The sequence below is a fragment of the Seriola aureovittata genome, chromosome 3 (assembly GCF_021018895.1).
Source record: "Seriola aureovittata isolate HTS-2021-v1 ecotype China chromosome 3, ASM2101889v1, whole genome shotgun sequence".
In the NCBI taxonomy this organism is placed as follows: domain Eukaryota; kingdom Metazoa; phylum Chordata; class Actinopteri; order Carangiformes; family Carangidae; genus Seriola; species Seriola aureovittata.
The window spans coordinates 20,733,882-20,753,251 of record NC_079366.1 but is presented as its reverse complement, the minus strand read 5'-3'; the positions used below and the strand labels follow the sequence as shown (position 1 = coordinate 20,753,251).

Below are 19,370 nucleotides of genomic sequence, written 5' to 3'. Positions count from 1 at the left end.
TTTCCTTTATGTGTTATGCAGTTTTATTGTGACATGTGTGCCGTGGGTCCCCTCTTTCTTAGTCTGACTACTGGCAACTGTGAAATTGGAGCAAGAAGGCACTGAATTTGATTTTTCAAGCCCATTTCACCTTGCATCCTTTAGCATGGCTTTGTATGTACAGAAATCCTCACTAATCGTATCCTGGCTTAAGCATGGCACTTAGTTTCTTTCATCAGCTGTAGCACATTGTGTGATACAGTTTGCCTTGTGTTTGGGAAAAATGCCAGCCTTAATGAAATACAGGGCTACATAAAGACATGTTCATTGAGGTGCTCGATTAAGCCACCTCCAATAGGGAGCGAATGCGATAATGCTGTCAGGGCCTAGTGCTAATATGCTATCCAGTTCCTCTCGATTATCACATTACCACAGCTCGAATCAATTGATAAACTCCCATTCAATATGGTGGAGTATTTAATTGAGTCAGAGTCTATTGGATTTGAGGGCTGTGCAGTGCAGACATGCTGACAGCAGTAAACACTAGCAGGGTGCACTTTTCTGAGGAGAGCTGCAGGGTGAATTTCTCTCTGTGTGTGAATGTCTGTGTACCTCAACTGATACGTAAGAATAATGAATTACATATGTAGTGGTTTTTAGATGTTGAATCTTTATAGCCTACCATTTCATAGACGTCGAGATAACTTGACAATATGAAAAATAAATTATTTAAAGTACAAATACATGGATTTCAACACTGTGGAATTTTGTATTTGTATTCTGACCTACGACAATCTTATGTTTGCCCACATTAGGCACAGCTCCAACATCAACCTGCACCGCAAACTGCTGACCAAAGAGCTGGACGACATTGTCCTGGACCCCCAACTCACGCCACTGCCCAAGGACCTGCGAGCCGAGTTACTGGCCAAGATCTACGCCGGGCACCACATGGGCTTGGACCCTATGACTGGGATGGGCATCGGAGGCGCTAGCCTCGGACCCACCGGCCTGAACCACCATGCCCGTTCCCCCATGAGCAATGAGTATCCCCACCACCATCTCAACCACGACTTTAAAAATCACCACACCAACGGCTTCTCCCAGGGCCAGCCAGATGACTACATGGTGCTGGACCTGAGCACCACATCCAGTGTCCAGTCCAGCAGCAGTGTCCACTCCTCACACGAGTCAGATGAGGGCAGCGATGAAGGCATCCTGTTGGATGACCTGGAGGAGGAGGAGGGAGAAGAGGATGAGGAGGAGGGTAACAGTGAGGGGGAGGACTGCTCCCAGCGTGCCGAGAGGCGAGCTGAAGGGGGGCATCGGGATGAGACTGGAGAACTAAGAGGAGAAGGACATGGTGAGGGGTTGGAATCTTCCTCCTCACCATTCCTCCTTTCGTCCACCGGGGGCAGTATTGGTGGCAGCAGTGGGATCCTCTGCAACATCTGCCACAAAATGTATAGCAACAAAGGGACCCTGCGCGTGCACTACAAGACTGTGCACCTGCGAGAGATGCACAAGTGCAAAATCCCCGGTTGCAACATGGTGTTCAGCTCTGTGCGCAGCCGTAACCGACACTCTCAGAACCCCAACCTCCATAAAAACATGCCCTTCTCTACAATAATAGACTAAATAATGACTTTCTACTCGACCCCTCCTGTCAGTCTGCCCGCTCCTCCCTTCATTCCTCATCCTTATTCCTCCTCAAATTAACTTTTAACCCCAGCCCAGGGCCATCAAATACAAGCTGAATGCTTGTATGCCTCCTGCCCGTCCTCTGTAAGTCATTGCAAGACATTTCTATGTCCCTCTATAAAATTCATTGACTCTAAATACAGTTTATTATTGTGACCTTTGACTTTTCCTTCTTTGGAAGAACAGGATGACACTCGAGTACGGAGTTTGCTTTATAACAAAACTCCAGTTTTTTTTTTTCATAAGCCCCTCCATCTTTTCTTTTCAAACTTCTCCCCACTTTGTTTTTATGTCCGTCTCCAAAGAATCTATTCAAACTCTTATTTGTGACTTTGCCTGCAGAAATGATAGTATTGAGAAAAAAAAAGAAAATCTTCTTGTTGTATTTGTGTAATGATAGCTTTTAAATGAACCCCTTACAAAAGCATGACAGCTTCATTTGTAAATAATGTCCCAAGAGGCTTTTGGTGTAAAAGAGTTGTGTTGATGGTTGTTTGCTTCTTTTTTCTCTCTCTTTATGGTTTTATGTTACAGTCCAGTACAATACTTCCAGCTATAGGCAAGAAAGAGGTAGCATCTTACTAGCTTGATTCATTTATGTTAGCTTCAAAGACATGTTTTAAACTGAGTCCTAGGAAAAAAAGAATATCATGTGACTTGCTTTATCTACTTGTTAGGTATTCAGAGGTTGCCGGCATGCTTTTTTAGGCTCCTACACTGATATCATTCTCTGTATTTCTATTGATTTTTTTTTTTTTTTTTTTTTTTTGTCTGTTATGTTTATGAGCTTTAGTATACTAATTCAGTTTTTGCACTTTGCATCTATACAAGGGGATGTGTAATATTATTATAATGAGGAGTTTTGCAATGGTGAGTTTAGGTGTTGTTTGGGGTCATTGATGGCTACAGTGCCAAGGGAAATGACAGTACCTTCAACATACTTGTGCCAGTTTCTTTTTGCACGTGCTCTGTTTCAAACACAGTTTCACAACAGAAAACGTCCCTGAACAAAGCCTGAGATCTTCCCCAATCTCTAAAAAAATAATGTATTCAGAAAGTGTCTCCAAAGTGTCTTGCTTCAAAACTAATCCAGGTGTGACTGAATATAAACTGCTGTTTCACAAACACAAAGGAGTTAAATATTGATCAAATTTGTGTATGGTTACCAGTTATGATCACTATAATTACTTCAGCGGTTTAGTGAGGTAATCTGTGTAAAGCATGACATTATTGTGAAATTGTCAAAGTTAGCAATGCAAGAGCTCATGTTTGTTCTCACAAAAGGCATCTTAATGAAATATGACTGTCCCGTTGATTTGAAAAAAAGAGAAAAAAGATGAAAATAGTCCTTCAACTGTGACCAAAACAAAAGTGTTTGCTTAAAAAAAAGCTGTTTCAGTGTGACATTGTACTTAAATCATGCCCCATTGGATTAATATGATGCACTTGAGTCTTAAATCTTTTGCTGTGATATTTTTGGTAACGGTTTCCATTGCTGAGTGTCAGCTACAAATGTAATCTATGAAAAATGTTGCCATTTTCCTGGCTGTTGGTTGCAGCCATTTTTAACATGTCCATGACTGTCTTACGGTACAAATATTTCCAGTAACTGGGCAAAGTAGCCATGGGAAGGGGTATTTATTGGTGGGTGATGTATCTTCATGGAGATGTTTTTGTCCAGTATAAGAATATTTTTTGTAAAAAGACAAAAAATAGAGATTGTTCCTCAGTTTGACTTGTTTATCGATGTATTAGCAATGCCATGTGTTACTATACAAGGAGATCTTCTCTTACTTGACTGGTGCTACACACAGAGGGAAAAATATGCAGTGTTACATGGTGTGCTGTAAAGTATTCACAACACCTTACATCCATAACAGTGTTGAGTTCCATTTGTTTCATACTTAAACCATTTTGCAATATAGACATGACCTATTCTAAAGAAATATTTCATGTCTTTTTTATGACTCCACCTATATGACACATGCAGTTTTCAGTCCACTCTTCTCAGAGATAAAGAAAGCGAGACAGAGAGCTGAGGCTGATGGAAAGGTTGCGGAGGTGGAAGGCTGACTAGGGAGGAAAGGATGACAGCAACGATCATTAAAAATGTGCTGCTTCTCCCGTTACCTGGAGGCGTCCCTGCCATTCCAGCTTCTTCTGTCTAATATCTCACTTGTCACTTCGTTACACTGCCAGACGCCAAGGCTGCTGACATGACTGTGACACTGACAGAGAGAGAAAAAAGAAGGACGGCGTGTGCGTTCTCAACAATTCAATTGGACTCATTCAATTTAGTTGAATTCAATTTGTCTATTCATTTTCTACACGTGCTTATTCTTATTCAGGGTCGGTGGTAATTCAATTCAATTCCTTCAACCTCATTCTGTTTTTTTCGCTTTGTCTCTCAGAACACAGTCATTTAACAACCGCCTTACCCATTTCTTCAGCCCGCCACTCACTTACCACCTCCACACCCCACAGCGCAGGTCCTACAGGGACACACACTAATAGTGTATGCTTAAGTTCACCGGACGGCCATGGCATAGGAAAAAGGGATGGGTAATTGCCTGTTTATCCCAAGTGAAGGGAAAATTGAGTACAGGAACCCCTGCCTTCTCCCAGGAGTGGGTTTCACTGAGGCGCTTGCTGCCTCATTCACTCATTCAATCCCCGCGGCCCTCGCTATGGCAGAAATAAAAAAGTGCTACTCCAGGAACCCTGCTGACAGCTGTCTCTCTAACACACAACCACACACACACACACACACACACAACCACCCACACACACACACACACACACACACACACACACACACACACACACACACACACACACACACACACACACACACACACACACACACACACACACACACACACACACACACACACACACACACACACACACAGAGGAGAGTGGCACACACTCACATATGCTTCCTACTTACAGGGCAGAAGGATGACAAGAACTAGATGACTTCTTAACCTCTAGCGATGGAAGAGACAGAGGCAGAGAAAAATAGTATGAAACCTTCCATCTAGTATTAACATTATAGCCTTTGCCACTACACAGAAAGCTAACATTCCCTTATGGAGAATGGTCAGGCATGGAAAGTCCAAAGCTCTTATCATTATTTCATTCTAAATATCCTAACATGTTTAATAGCTGATACTTTGTGACATTTTACCTAAAGACAGAGATTAAATGATGAACAAGTCCAGCGAGCTCACAGACTGATTTGAACTCACTAGAATTGAGAGCTGAACATATCCAACATTAAAAGTTATTTTAATATAAATATGTTAGGCCCAATAAGCTCAAGCTTCTATGCCCTTTTTGATCCGAGAAAAAGAAACAAGTTTTCTGACTTGTTTTTATTTATTTTTTACACATTCCTTATGTTCTGTACTTTGTCTGTCTGTTTCTGAAGCAGCAGCTGCAGTGCATGACCCCTCTATCTGTGTGCGCCAGACAGAAAGCTGAATATCATAGAAGAGATTCCCTTACAACACCCTTCTCCTACCCCCTACGGGCTCCTTCTGTGTCCTGCATGGTGCTGGTCATGCCAGCACAGCTCTGAGCTGCAAGACGCTGGAAACAGAGCTGAGAAAACACACAAACGATTGTCCAGCATAGCCAGGGAGACAGACGGCAAGAGAGAGAAGGGAGAGATGAAGGGAAGGGATTGGGCGTAAGAAGTGGTCTGGCTGGAGCCTTGCGGCAGTCACTTAACAAGGCAGGGGAGAAAGAGAGGAACACAGGGAGGGAAGAGAGCACGAGAGCAGCAGGGCCAGGACTCCCCAGGACTCATCGGCAGCTTCTCCTTGATTGCCTGCTGGAGAGCGATCGAGCCACCCCTTCACATTTCCACCCCTCTCCCCTACACTCTGCTCTCCTCTGAGAAATGACCGCCAATTTCCGCCACTCCTCGGAGAAAGCCCCCAATCCAATCTTTGTCTTTCTTACTTCTCCGACCACACGGGCCCAGGTGCATCCTGCTACCTAGTGACCGGGCTGTGGGACGGCAGGAGCGCGTCACTCAGAGCGCCTCATTGGCCCAGACCACTGGAGTGAATCTTTAATATTTGATTAGAGGAGCGTCAGGCATCAATTATTCTGTAATTCTACATAGCACACAGAGGGAGAAGGAGACGGAGCGGCTGACCTGTTAATCACTGTCCGTTTTGTTCACGTCACTGAGTGAGGGAGGATGAGAGGTGACACGGCAAGCAAACTGTTCAGTTAATGTAGCTCATGGAACAAAGTGGGATTCAAATGTTTGATGGGACATCATACGATATATGCAGATAGAAGAAAAATACACACATGCGTGGGTTTGTATAGATGCTTCAGTCTCATGTGTTATACTCTAAAAAAAAAAAACCCTCATTAATCTGAACTGGAACCTGTGAAATGTCAGTGATCCTGAAAAAAAATACTGTAAATTCATGAGATGTTTTCCATTGTGCCAATCATATTTTACAGTCTTAAAGTATAAATAAGCTTGAAGACCTGGTGAATTTAGATTTTTTTTTTGTTTGTTTGTTTTCACTTGTGTTTTTGTGTATCCAATGCATTTGTGTCTGTGTCTTAAAAAGCCTGTGTTATGGCATTGGCACTCGACAGCGTTGCATGGCTACATAGTCGCACTGCAAAGAACAAACGCAGCAGAGGAGCTTGTATCACTTTGGTGTCAAAATGGTGATTTGGAAGCCTCATGAATACTGTACGTTACCTAAACAGGTGTTTCCCATTTGCAGACAGGAGGAAAAAATGGTCCTCTTTTTAAAAGACTCTTTTCTTTTCTTTTTTTTTCTTTCCTTTTTGCCTTTCTTGTATTTGTTTCTGTATCATAACTGTCTATGGTTTTTGCATAAAATGCATAAGGGTTTTGGGATGTAAATGGAATTTTATTCATATTTTGTCCAAATACCTCTTGTAATTTGTATCAGAATTCTTGTACAATTTTTATATTAAAGATTTATCAGTCACTGGCATTTTGTCATCACATTTTATTCAACTGTGACAGACCTGGACTTGTAAATAATCACTAAACTGTGTTATGTTGAAAATGTAATTTAAGTGAAGTAGCTTGAATTCTATAATGTAGAAAAATAAAAATATATATATAAAAAGCCCGAAACGATGTGTCAATCAAGCCATTTGAACCAGACACTGTGATTTCAGCAGGTTTTACTGGGCTCTTAATTACCCTATGATAAAAATCATTAGGGAAAAGGCTATCTTGACCAATTAGTGGACGATTAGATTAATAAAGTTATTAAAAGGTATATTGGCATGAGAAGAAGGCGCTGCTGATTTGAGCAAATTACTAAGACGGTCACTGAAGGAGGGAAACAAAGGACATCTGCTACCTTTGTTAGATCATATTCTGAAATTAAATTAAATGCACTCTTGAAGGCGCTCTTTATTGGTGGAAAATACAAACTAAATGTACTATTAAAAACAAGGCTTTCATTTTTAATACAGCTATGACATTTTGAAAAGAAAAAGCTTTTTTATTGAACGCTTCAATTTCAAGTAAACGAAGATGAAGAATATGAGCATCTATGAAAATGAATGTCCTTTAAAGAAAAAAATACTTTAACAATGGAACAACGATGTGACACTGAAGACAGAAAATGACAACAACTACAGACAAATGCAGGGTCATTTTGCAAAAGTGACCTGTGCTGACATCATTTACTGTGACTGCGAGTCAAATTACGAATTGATATGAGCTCCAGCAGGGATGTCATGTTTGCTCTGGTAACCAACAGGAACATAATGCCTCCTCCCTCCTCTCTGTGAAAGTGAAGGAGTGACACAGGCCTTATTGACCTTGAATTAGACACCATTCCTCTTTGTCACACACCAGTTCGATGATCCCCTGTCATTGTTGATAGCTGCGCAACAAACACACACACACACACACACACACACACACACACACACACACACACACACGCGCATAACATTTCGGAATAATAGCGCTGGATGGTATTGATTATATGCAGGGTTAGTAAGAGATACTCCCCCACTTCTCACAGATATCTTCAGTCACCCATCTTAAACACATACACACTACCTTCCCTCGGTGACAATCTCCCACCAAGGAGGCGATGGACGCCGTCCACCGCTAGGCCGACCTCCCCGCTACATAACTGAGCATGTTGATGGTGGCGGCAGGCCATCGATTGGCCTGACAAACACTCTGGCCCTCTGCTGACCTTTGAGAGGCTGAGCTCTCTGCTGTGGGAGAATACATACAGACACAGAGAGAGAGAGAGAGAGAGAGAGAGAGAGACAGCCAGGGCGAGCTTTGTTGTGTCTGAACTGGAAAGGCTTGAGAAGTTGACAGGGCAAAGATGTTCATCAGCCCATCTGTCTGTCTGTCTGACCTTAGAGATCTCCGGGATTAGTAATTAATTTGCTGTCAGTCCATTCAAGATGCGTCTGTGAATGACGCGCTGCGTCACGTTTCAGAAATAAGTTTCCAGAGCAGCTACGTGTAATAAGCTAACAGCGATAACTACGGTTGACTTACAATAAGACATCAGATTGGTTATTCAAGCATTGTACACCTGTGCAGACCAGCACCTCACAGAGAGAGGAGACAAATCACCACCTCACATTCACCTTCACATTTACAGGTGATCACAGTATATAGGACAAATAAATAGGACGCAGCTCCCTTTACCAGCCACAGGCAGCAGCACAACTCAAGCATCTGACGCAGGGCTACATGTTCCAGAGCTCATTTTTAAAAATTTCAAAGGAAAGACAATAGTGTCTGAAAGGCATTTCAGCTACAAACATCTAAAAGGAGCATGTACTGTATCCAGTTCAACAACATGCAAAGGCCTGCAATAGGGGTCTGACTGAAGAGGCTTTAAAAGCACTGCCAGTGTGCAAAATCAGCTGCTGTCAATCTCTCCACAAGCAAAGCTATTTGCAGAATTTACAGATATTAGCTGTTGCTGTTAGCTAACTATAGAGAGATTCACTATGCCACTTTTGCAAAAAGATGTTGTGATATGGAAATTTTTTATATGAGTTACTGTCATGTTATGTATAGTACTGTTTTCAAGTCAAGATACTCAGGGAACTCTGAAATTGTAAGAACCCAATATGGTAAGTTATAATATAATACTATATTATATACTATAATATAATATGACTCTAAAGTGCCCATAGGCTTGTTTGTCTCTATGTCAACCCTGTGATAGACTGGCGACCTGTCCAGGATGTACCCCCGCCCTCGCTGTCATGTCAGCACGGATTGGCTCCAGCCCCCCCGCAACCCTATAAGGATAAGCAATAAAATAAATAAATACAAAATGGATAAAAAATGGATAGATGGATAATATAATATAATATTTCAGTCTGCTGCTTAGTACCCGTAATCTACGTGATTTCTAATGAAATGCAAGCTGTCAAGGCATGAAACTGAGGAAGTGAGAGGTAGAGGCATCTGGCACCAGAAATTACTAAAAGCAAGACTGAGCAGATATAGATGACATTGAAGTTTTTAAGCAGCACTTCACTTTTGAAAAGTAGATATCAAAAGTAGATATCAGTCACTGTAAAGAAGTATTAAGTCGTGACCACAGAAATATCAACCAGACAGTATTGTAGCAACATTTCACTGTGTGAATCTTTCAAGGCTCAAGAAGATCAGTATGTGTTTCTGTTTAAAATTGTCAGTGAAAACAGATTAGTGAGTACGTGCAGGTCATAAAATACAAATAATTATGCGGGTAAACGATATACTCAAATTCTTGGATGTAATTTCTGATTTTTGTTTCTTCCAACATGTGAAATTTATCAAAAAATATGTGTGCACATGCACACGCACACACACACGCAGACACACACCATCTCGTCACCGCATTGAAAGCACAAATCAATTTCCATTGAGAACTAATTGGTTGTAATTGCACAATACAATTAGAAGGTAAATTAGCAGATTTTAGAGGGAAAGAGCAGAAAAGATTTTATATGTCACTGCTTTATCCCAGGGCTGCTAAGTTTAAATCCCTATTTAATGTAACAATGAGCAGAGACATTTCTTCTTTCAACTTTTTGATGGGTGCATCACATAATTATACTAAAAGGGACGGGATGACTATGAGCAGAAGCACTTATAAATGTTAGTGAATAGCTGAGGAAATGTGGAATTAAAGGGAACAAAATAGACGGTGACTCCTGAATTCTTATAAAAACTTATCGGTGGTAACATGAACCTTGACTGGGATGGACCGCATACACGTATAAGACTTTTTACTGGGCCTTATTGATTTGGTTCTACACCAGTGAGGCCTGCAATGCTGGCTAATGCTATTGACGAGCCATCAGTCTTGTCCAGAAGTGTGGAGGCATGCAGCTCTTTTTCCAAGACCAACCAAGGAAGGAGAGAGGAAGAGGAGAAAAGAAAGAGAGGGGGAAAAACATCAATGGACAGTGATGGAGAGTGGGGAGGAGGGCGAAGATGCAAGCACAGCAGACAGGCTCAGACCACTGTCCATGGTTTGGGAACACTAAATTAGAAAAAAGACAAAAGGGATGAGAGAGGGAGAAACTGTAAACAGCCGCATCGATCCAACTAGTGTTGGGCAAATCAAACCATTACAGCCGGAGTCTCATGCTCCAGAGTTGAGGGAGATAGTGTGAATATCTATACACTTCCCTAGTGAAGAGAAAAGTTTTCACCAGCACACACTGGATCTCTTTTAGAACTGCTGGACTTACTAATTGTTTAGTCTGCTTCATCCGCTACATAACAAGGTGGAAGTGCAGCAGGACAGGAAGGGGTTAACTCAGAAGAGGGTGGAAGAGAGGATGAAAAAAGCCCTCTGGCAACCCAGGGACAGAGGGAACGCTGAACTCATCACAAACCCCTCTCCTGGCGTCCGCCAGCACATAATGACCCCAACAAGACGGGAATCCCTTTTAATTAAAGTGAAGGGAGATCAGTTAAGCAGATGGTTGCCGACAAATATTAGGGGAAATAGAATGTTTAATGGTCTGTGCACTTATCGCAGGCTATTTTCCACACCCAGCCCCAAACTGATAAACAGGACAGGGCCTTGTTAATCAACCTTACAACCTTTAAAGCCCAAGATAAGAGAATAATTCGGGATCTTTGTAAATTAGCTTGAGATGTGGCTAAGACTCTGGCCCCTCGCGTACTCAGGGCCAGACTGTCGAGGAGGGAGAAGAATTTCTATCAGAGTAATAGCCTTGCGCCATGGTGAAGAAGTTTGGGGGGAAAAGTACTTTTTCCAGGGGATAAAGATATTTTTTCTGGTATTTTCCTGAGTTTTTATTCCCCTTGTGGTTTGACCCTCTTGCCACCACCCTGCTGCGCTCTTATCAGTGACACAAGAGAGTCACCCGCCTCCGTGGAAATAATCTAAACAGAGAGGCGGGGAATCGGCAGCCCCAACCGGTGGCCTGTGCGAGCAGGTTAACGGGCCCTCACCCCTCTAACTCAGACACAGGTGGGGGTGGCTTGTGTTTATTTTGCAGATGATGGATTGAAGAGGAAGGGATTATCGACAACAGGAGCAGCCCCTTGAGAACGGTAGCAGGTACATTTTTTCTATAACAAGCCTTCCACGAGAAAAGTATTTCTTTGGATAAAATACTGCGGTTATTTTAAAAATCTATGAGGCTGAGGGCTCATGACATTAATTTTCCATCATCTAATATTAAAACACTATGTTTTAGCATTTTGCCCTAAAAGGAAAACAAAAAACAACAAAAGAGTTTTCAGTTCCTTTCAAGAAAAAAAAATGGCCTTAAATCATTTTAATCCAAAACACAAAACTTTCTAGCTGTGTTCCCAAGGTGATCACATAAGGGATAAACGATCATGTTTGGTGTTTCATTTTTCTGGGACAGGCTTGCATACCACATCTAGTCAGTCAGAGCACTGATGCATGATGAGCCTCTTGTGGTAAAACCAAAGTTTTAATAAGAAAATCTCTCATATGCACTACAGCAACGGTACCAGTATGTATGTCAAAAGATATCAAACAAGACTTTAATCCACAAATTTTCTTAGTGAATTCATGTTATGACAATAACAAAACAAAATCCACTTCTCGGTTTTCCTCAGACATCCTTATCTTGCTTTTCAACGTTGTTTGTCTTGTTATATTAGGTCTACATGTTGTGATCACACTGATACAAACAATAAAATGCAAAAACCTGCAATGAACTTATGCTGTCCTCAGTGACCGTAGACTTTTTGCCAATGCAAATTTCCCCTGTAGTATATTTTACCTTTTCTTAAATGAAAAACATATTGGCTGAACTCAGCTCCACCTCTTCCCACCTCTTCCTACCCCCATCCTTTTTTCTTTTTTTTTTTCTTTGAATCAAACAGCAGAACCATACTTCATTTAGCCAGCATTCAGAGCATTTCTGTTTTGTTTTTTTTACCAGTTAAGCTTTGTTGCTGTTCTAGGCTCTGTTGTTTCCTTCCTGGCCTCTTGGAAAAGGGACACCGGATTGAAGGTAATTATGTAGAGAAATGCAGACATTTATCAGTGCTTGTGGTTTGGGACCTTAAATGGTCCTGCTGACAATTTTCCCTTACAGTAGGCCACTGTGGAGCTGGCGGGTTCTGTTCGGAGCCCCAATGCTGGGCTTGAAAGCACAGAGTGCTGCCATATGTTGGACATCACTGGTGCCAGCAGCAAATGTGCTGAACAACGCGACTCAAACCATGAACTCCGTGCCTTGGCAGAGGGTATGTGCATGGGCTACTTGCAGGAGCGGAGAAGTACGCAGTTAACAAAAGAAGATTGCGTATACAAGTCTCTCAGTGTTTGTGCATGTGTCCATAATTCTGTCTACCTGTCTGTCTGTCTGTCCAGTGTCGGATTGAGAACACATTGCATCCTCCTATTTCTTCAACACACACACATACACCCACCCCCCCCACCCCACCCCACCCCCCCACACACACACCCACACACACATGCATACTTATATTAGTCTGAATATCCATGGAGAACATCCCAGATTGCAATGGGTCACACCTGGTTATGCTTCTTCCCTGTCTCCCCTCTCGCTCTGCTCCCCGGTTCCCACACCGGCGGCATCTGGAACCTATTGGCGGCAGAGTCACACCGAGCCATAAAGCCCTCAAAGGCTCACAAACGCACTAGGGGTAGAACGTCAAACAATGTTGGCCCAACAAGCTGCCAACAGACACAATGCATCTTGAACCTGAACAAACTCCACTGCTCATTTTTTATCCTCTCTGTATGTCTCTCTGAACTATTCCTCTCTTTCTCTCTCACTCACAAACACCACCTGGGAATGAGTCGAGGGGGAATTTTTACATTTTTACCCCTAAATGGAATTGGTACTGATGCTGAGGGAGCTAAATGTGGCTCAGGCGACTGAGACCGTTGAGAAACAGATACTGATGAGGCCAGAAACTCGCTGTCAAAATAGCTTGTAACAGAAACAAAACACTCAGACCTTGGTGCAATTAAACAAGTACTGGCTGGATCTCTTGAAGGTTTTAATGAAATGACCTCAACAGCCACCATGCACCGGTCAAGGAGTCAACAAAGGGTTAATGACGACTTATGCCACCAAACAGATAACGTGATCAGGAGTGCGAGCTAGACCCACTGTCACACAGCCATCCTTTTAGAGATGAGAGGAGCGCAGTTGGGGTTGGGGTGAGGGTGGGGGGGGTCATTCTGTCACAGCCTGGTAATGCTCTTATCGATTCTCCATATCTGTTACGGAGGCTGGGAAGCACGTCCCAAATTCGATATGCTTTTAATAGGGGCCAAGTTCTCCAAACGACACAGCGCCGATCAAAATGGAAAAATCACTGAAAAGATGACAGCAGCAAGAACAAAGCCCTCGCAATTGAGCAATTAAACAAAACTATGTATGTTACGTGTAGTTTGTCTGGCAATTTCCTTACAAACTTTATATATTGCTCTCTTTCTCCCAGCCATTTCTCCCCTTTTTGATTTCTGTGGCATAAAAAAATGTTGGCCAGTGTTGGAGCACAAAAATCTGTGTTGGAGCCATTTCAAACCAGCATTTTATTGTTAACAAATGCTGCCTTTGATACTGGCTACAATAGGCGATACTTCACTGTTTGTTTGTGCTGGAGGTGAAAATGAGTTGCTAACATTTGGAAGGGAAAGCTTGTGAAATATAACGCAGCAACAACACAGAAAAAAAAAAAAAAAAAATGGCACTCTTTAATGTCGTGCAGGAGCCGGCAATGTTTTTCCACTCATTAGAGGGACTTTGAAGTGTGTGTCTGAAACCTTAGCTTGGGAAATCTGACAGAGACAAGATTGTGGTGCGCACTTTCTTCTCCAAGAACACCGCGATTCAAGGTAACATATCCACATCCTATTAGTTTGCGGTAAACTTACCAATTGGATGCAGACAGACTGTGGTATTAGGCAGTACAGAATTTGATCATGTTGCCCATAGTATAAAATACAGTAGGGTCTACATGGGGAGATAAATACAGCTCTGTCAAATTTAATTTCACCTCACGACTATGACCACAACAGCATTATTAAAAGAAAAAAAGGTGGATTTCGTGTGAGAAGCTACATAAGTGCTTTGCTGGGCTCAAGTCCTAAGGACCCCAGTGAGGGGTAGTGCAAAGTCTTGCCTCTTCACTGTCAGACCCCAGGGTGCTGTCTAAATTAACTGGGACGAGTGGATTGTTAGAGGGATGACCCTTTCCCTATTCACCCGGTTCCACCTCCACACACACAAACACACACTTCATCACACATACACACTCTCAACGTCAACCGCTAAGCCTCAATAAATCTGATAAGCCACCCTGGTGGCTTCTGTGGCCAATCCGCGCAGAGAACAACATGGCCGGTATCAGGCAGCTGCAAAGCCCTCGTCAAGCGGGACTTCAAAGTGCTCTGAAGGGCCGCGCTCGCACCCCTGAAAGCTGGCCCGTCTCTCAGCTCTCCCTTACCCCACCCCAGCTCCTATCCTCTACCCCCATGCCTGGGTGATGTCATTATTGAAGTCTTTGGCGTGCTATCCGAGGAGTAAGTTACCATTGACAGGTTCAGAGCCTGGCTGGCTCACCCATGAGGATTCATGACTTTGAAGCTATTGGCCTTAAGCTGCAAATTATTCTTTTCAGACTCTCTCTGCTCTACCTACAGCTTTAATCCACACCCTGCTTCTCCTCAGTACACTCAAGCTCCACCAGACAGCACCCACTACTAGCCTGCGCAGCACCCACTAGTACTGCGCACACACACAGACACACACACAAATTACAGATAGACCTCGTGTGACACTCAGAGGTAGAGAGAGCAAAGTCAAACACATGCTCACTCATTTTTCCGAGATATCTGGAAACATATACATATAAAATATACTTTATTGAACAGCCTCATTGCCCCCCTCCTCCGTACAGTAAAGTTAATAACACCAGCAGGGAAGAGCAGTACCAGGCTCCAGCAGCACCAGCAAAGATCCTCTTAGCCCCAGCCCATCCATTCCTCACTCCCTTCATCAGCACTTAGTGGACATCTGTGCAGTGCCAGCCCTCTCCATATGCCACGGCGGTCAGAAGACAAACGACCGTGTCAGTGCAGTGGCACGCCTGTATGTCTGATGCCACACAGGGGTGCAGGGTGGGTGTGGTGAGGGACGGAGACAGGAAGAAAGGCCAGAGCCAGTAAGGAATGGGCTGGTTGTGCAAAGCTTCCAGCACACAGGGAAAGGGGCAATAAGTTATCTAAACTGTAAACACATGAAATACCAAAACTAAGTGATGGCTTATGTGGCTAACAAGGCAAGCAAAGAAAATCACCTTCAACTCTTGCTCTCCATGGACCATAGAGGTGGTTTGGCCTGTTATGGCCCATTAACTGCATATATACATTATAATATTACATGCTGGCCACTTTCAAAAGCATAGGATTTTATTCATTCTGCTAGGGTGTTAAAGTAAACTTACTACCTCTGTATGCATTTTTTATACTCACTTATTCTGTGAAGCATTGCAGTGGGCTGGAGTCTTTTGTGTTTGTGTTTTTTTTTTTAATGTGACCAAGATATATACTAAGTAGGACATGTTACAATTGAAAAATAAACTCATCAGTGCTCTCTGATGGACAAACTATGCAATGGTGACACAGTTTCTAAATTACCTCAAGCCTAGCTGATACTTCTTTAATGCAATTTCTTGTAACTTACTGGCTGATACTGATATATCTCCAATTAGCTAATGTTCGCCTGGACGATTTATCGGTCTAGTTCTACTTTGTGATGCAGGGCATGGCTATATTAATGTGCTTACTTTTTGTTCTGTAAGTGGCATGACTTTGATTTTCTGAGATGGTAAAAACATGAACGTAATGCTTTTCAACACGCATCTCTCAAATAACTGGATGTTGGTGCATCAAGGAAGATAATTACCAAGAGAGTTCTCCTCTCTCAAAACTACCACAGAAAGATAATTTAGCCTTGTGAAAAAAAAAAGCTAAATAAAGGCTACACGTTTTTCACTGTGATGGATTATCTGTCTCACGTTTCTGCAAGTTGATTCTCACAGGGAATTGTCATGAATGAAAACAAACCTCTGCCTGGAAAGCGAGAAATCAATGTAGAATCATGAGGTGTGGTAATATCGATGTAAAGTAATGAAGTCCATTGGTACTGGCAATACCGCTGGTACGTTTCTTAAAGGTGTTATTTGTAAGTGTTTAAATTTAAAACATTAAAAAAAAATTTAATCAAAATCATCAACAGAATGTGGAGAAATAACTGTTTTGACATTATGTCAACGATGACTATGTATTATGTTATCTACTGAATTTAGCATGCTAATCAGCTAGCCATGTCTCGTTCCATCTTGTAATACCACTTTGTACCTCAAGAGGCAACAGCGAGTCGGTGTAGCATTCAGTCTGCCCTCAGTCGAACGAGAGAGGATGAAGAAGTAGGTCTGACCAGAGGGAAAGAAGAAACCACATTTAGCAATAAATATAAGAAGCGATAGAAATAGAAGCAAAATGAGCGTCAACGTTGGCGTTGTTTTCCACAGCTGGAGACGGCTCTTGTAAAGAAATGAAGCTTGATGGTGAACTCACAAGGTTTCTTCTAGACTGATAGGTAAACAGCTGTTAATGCTAATGTTGGGTATGCTTTGGCTTTGGGTAGGCCATAGTATACAACACATACTGGTCAGCATAGTTTTACTACAAATCAGCAAAGTTGTCCGAATGATTTCATAGTGCAAAGCATGATCCACATTCTTTCCACAGGAAAATTAAGGTGATGAAATGAATTTGACTGGAAGGTGACTATAATAATTCAGGAACACATAAGGTTAAACTTGTCATACTTTAAACCCAAGGCTTGAGTTTCAAATGTTAACACCATGACTCACGAATCACCCTCATGCTCATGTGCTCCAAAATCAAAAATCTGTGTCCAGCTGAGGAGAGAAGGATTGGTGGTGGGGGGTGAGAGATGAGAGAAGGTGTGTGTAGAAAAGTAGGGGAGGAATAGCAGTATTCCCTGGGTAACAGGCTCTGGCGAAGGAACTGAGAGGTGTTTTGGCTTGTGTTGCGTTCAGGGAGAGTGTAGCGTCTCCCAGAAGGAGGCTATAAAAAGACAAAGGAGGCAGGAGGCCATGTGGAGAGACTGTTGAAAGGGAGCAAACACCCACTCTATAATCCCACCACCGCCACCATCACCACCACTGGGGAAGAGGAAGAAACGCACACTGAGACTGAGATCACATAAACACTTCACCAAATTGCTATTGCAAACACATGAAACACACACATGCACATGCACACAAATAAGGCATGTGCCGAACTTCAAGTTTAAACTTTATTGGTACTAGTGGCCAGTTGGTTTTGCATTAGGCTGACGCGTTTCGGCGCGTGGCCTTCATGGAGGTCATGGTTTCGCAGCAAGTATCAAACGTAGCATTACATCAAGCAAGAAGACTGACAGACACAACAAACAACTGACAGACAGCCACCAATGCAAGGTGCTGATGTACAGTTTTAGGCGGGCAGCATAATACAAATGTGGTTCTAACTGAGCACTCCGTGCCAGTTACATATGTAAAGGATGAAAATAGAGATTAAGCATCAGCTCTGAGAACCGCTGGAGATATGACTGTAACACAATGATCCCAAGAGACAACGAGACTTGTACACATTCACATTCACATGCACAAAACAAAACAAGCCTGTAGGCCTTAAGTTACCACTGACAGTTCGATGGACATATGCACAAATATACAAAAACAAACACACAGAAAACACATGGTGGTTTCACAGAGGGAGTGCTGAACATGCTCTCCTCCTGCCTACCCACAAATATCTGAACCATGAGGTAAAGTTGGCTATCCTTTGTGAACAACAGGCATAAAATGTAAGTCTGAATTCCTGACGCAATACAAATCAAAATCAAATGAATCCAAATACCCTCTCTGCTTTTGTTCTACTCCTGTCTTGGCCACCGTGGCCAAGATGGTCAGTCAAAACATGGAAGCCTGATTTGAGTGAAGGGGATGAGACATGTGAGAAACAGAGAGGAGAAAAAAGGACAAAGAAAAAAAGGAGAGGATGTGCCATATCCAATTCTGAATATTTACGTGTAAAATGTGCTCTGCAGTTCTTTCCCCCTAGCAGGTCCATGGGAACGCAATGCTCTGGCCTTTTGCCTGGGTAAATGTGTTCCCTATGTGTGGGCTCACTATCCCTCTGTGTTGTCTTCACCAGAAAGGGGAGCAACTGGGCAAGGTGCAAGAGAAAGGTGCCTCTGGTTAAAGAGCCTTTTTTTTTTTTTTTTTTTTTTTCTACACTTACACATTTGGTCGGGGAGAGGGAAAGAAAGAAAAAGAGAAAGAGGCAGGGATGGGGTGGGGCGAAACAGAAAAGCCATGGCTCTGTGGTTGAACCTAAGTGTGGGAGGTCCAGAAATCCCCCCCCCCTCCCACCTCCACCACCACTACTATTAAATACCTTTGGAACATCCCGACTGGCTTTTAAACAGAGCTGCAGAGGGTAACTGGTGGATATGGAGGAAACTAAGCATGCCCAGAAGGGGGGGATGTTGTGAATCGCTGGGTGTCCATGACCTGGCACTGCTCTAGCCCTCCAGCTCATTGTTCTGGGCCCAAGAAATCCTTTATAAGCCCATTAGAGTGTGAATTTTACCAATCAAATTGGAGTGTCTAGTACTAACAAATGCTAGCATTGGAGTTTATTGCTGTTTGAGCCCTCCTGGTGCAGGCCTTATGGACTACGTGGTCAAGCTGTTAGCCATTACATTGACAGGCATGCACACGTTTCTACATCTGGCCCTCTGCAGCTCTAACACACCAGGCCAATTACATGTTGTTGTTCTTTTTGACATATAATGTTTTTCGTAATCAGATAATTGCTCGACCCTTCAAACTCCCCCTAAATAGAATTTTTCTTCCTGTGCTCGTGTGTTGCTGCTGAAACATCGTGCCAAAAGTGTTCCATCAAAACGGCTAGGAAGAAGCTTTTTTTTTTTTTTTTTTTTCCCCAATATGTGTGTATAAGTGTGCTGTATTTAAACAACATGTCTTTCGGGATAGTATTCAAGCCTTTGTGAAGATGTAAGAGAGGTGAGAAGTAAATCAATGACAGTCAGGAGAA

General features: G+C 42.7%; 1 protein-coding gene across 5 annotated transcripts in view; it reads left to right on the top strand.

Annotated features, from left to right (window-relative positions):
* The window catches only part of bnc2 (basonuclin 2), a 167,810-nt gene extending 161,136 nt beyond the window's left edge, over positions 1–6,674 (top strand). For 4 of the 5 annotated variants that reach the window (XM_056370710.1, XM_056370701.1, XM_056370718.1 and 1 more), the window contains one exon: positions 795–6,674. In XM_056370710.1, the coding sequence (XP_056226685.1) occupies positions 795–1,617 (823 nt within the window). In that variant the 3' untranslated portion in view covers positions 1,618–6,674. The remainder of the gene's footprint in view (positions 1–794) is intronic. The other variant, XM_056370736.1, reaches the window with a different exon arrangement.
* Positions 6,675–19,370: the final 12,696 nt, after the last annotated feature.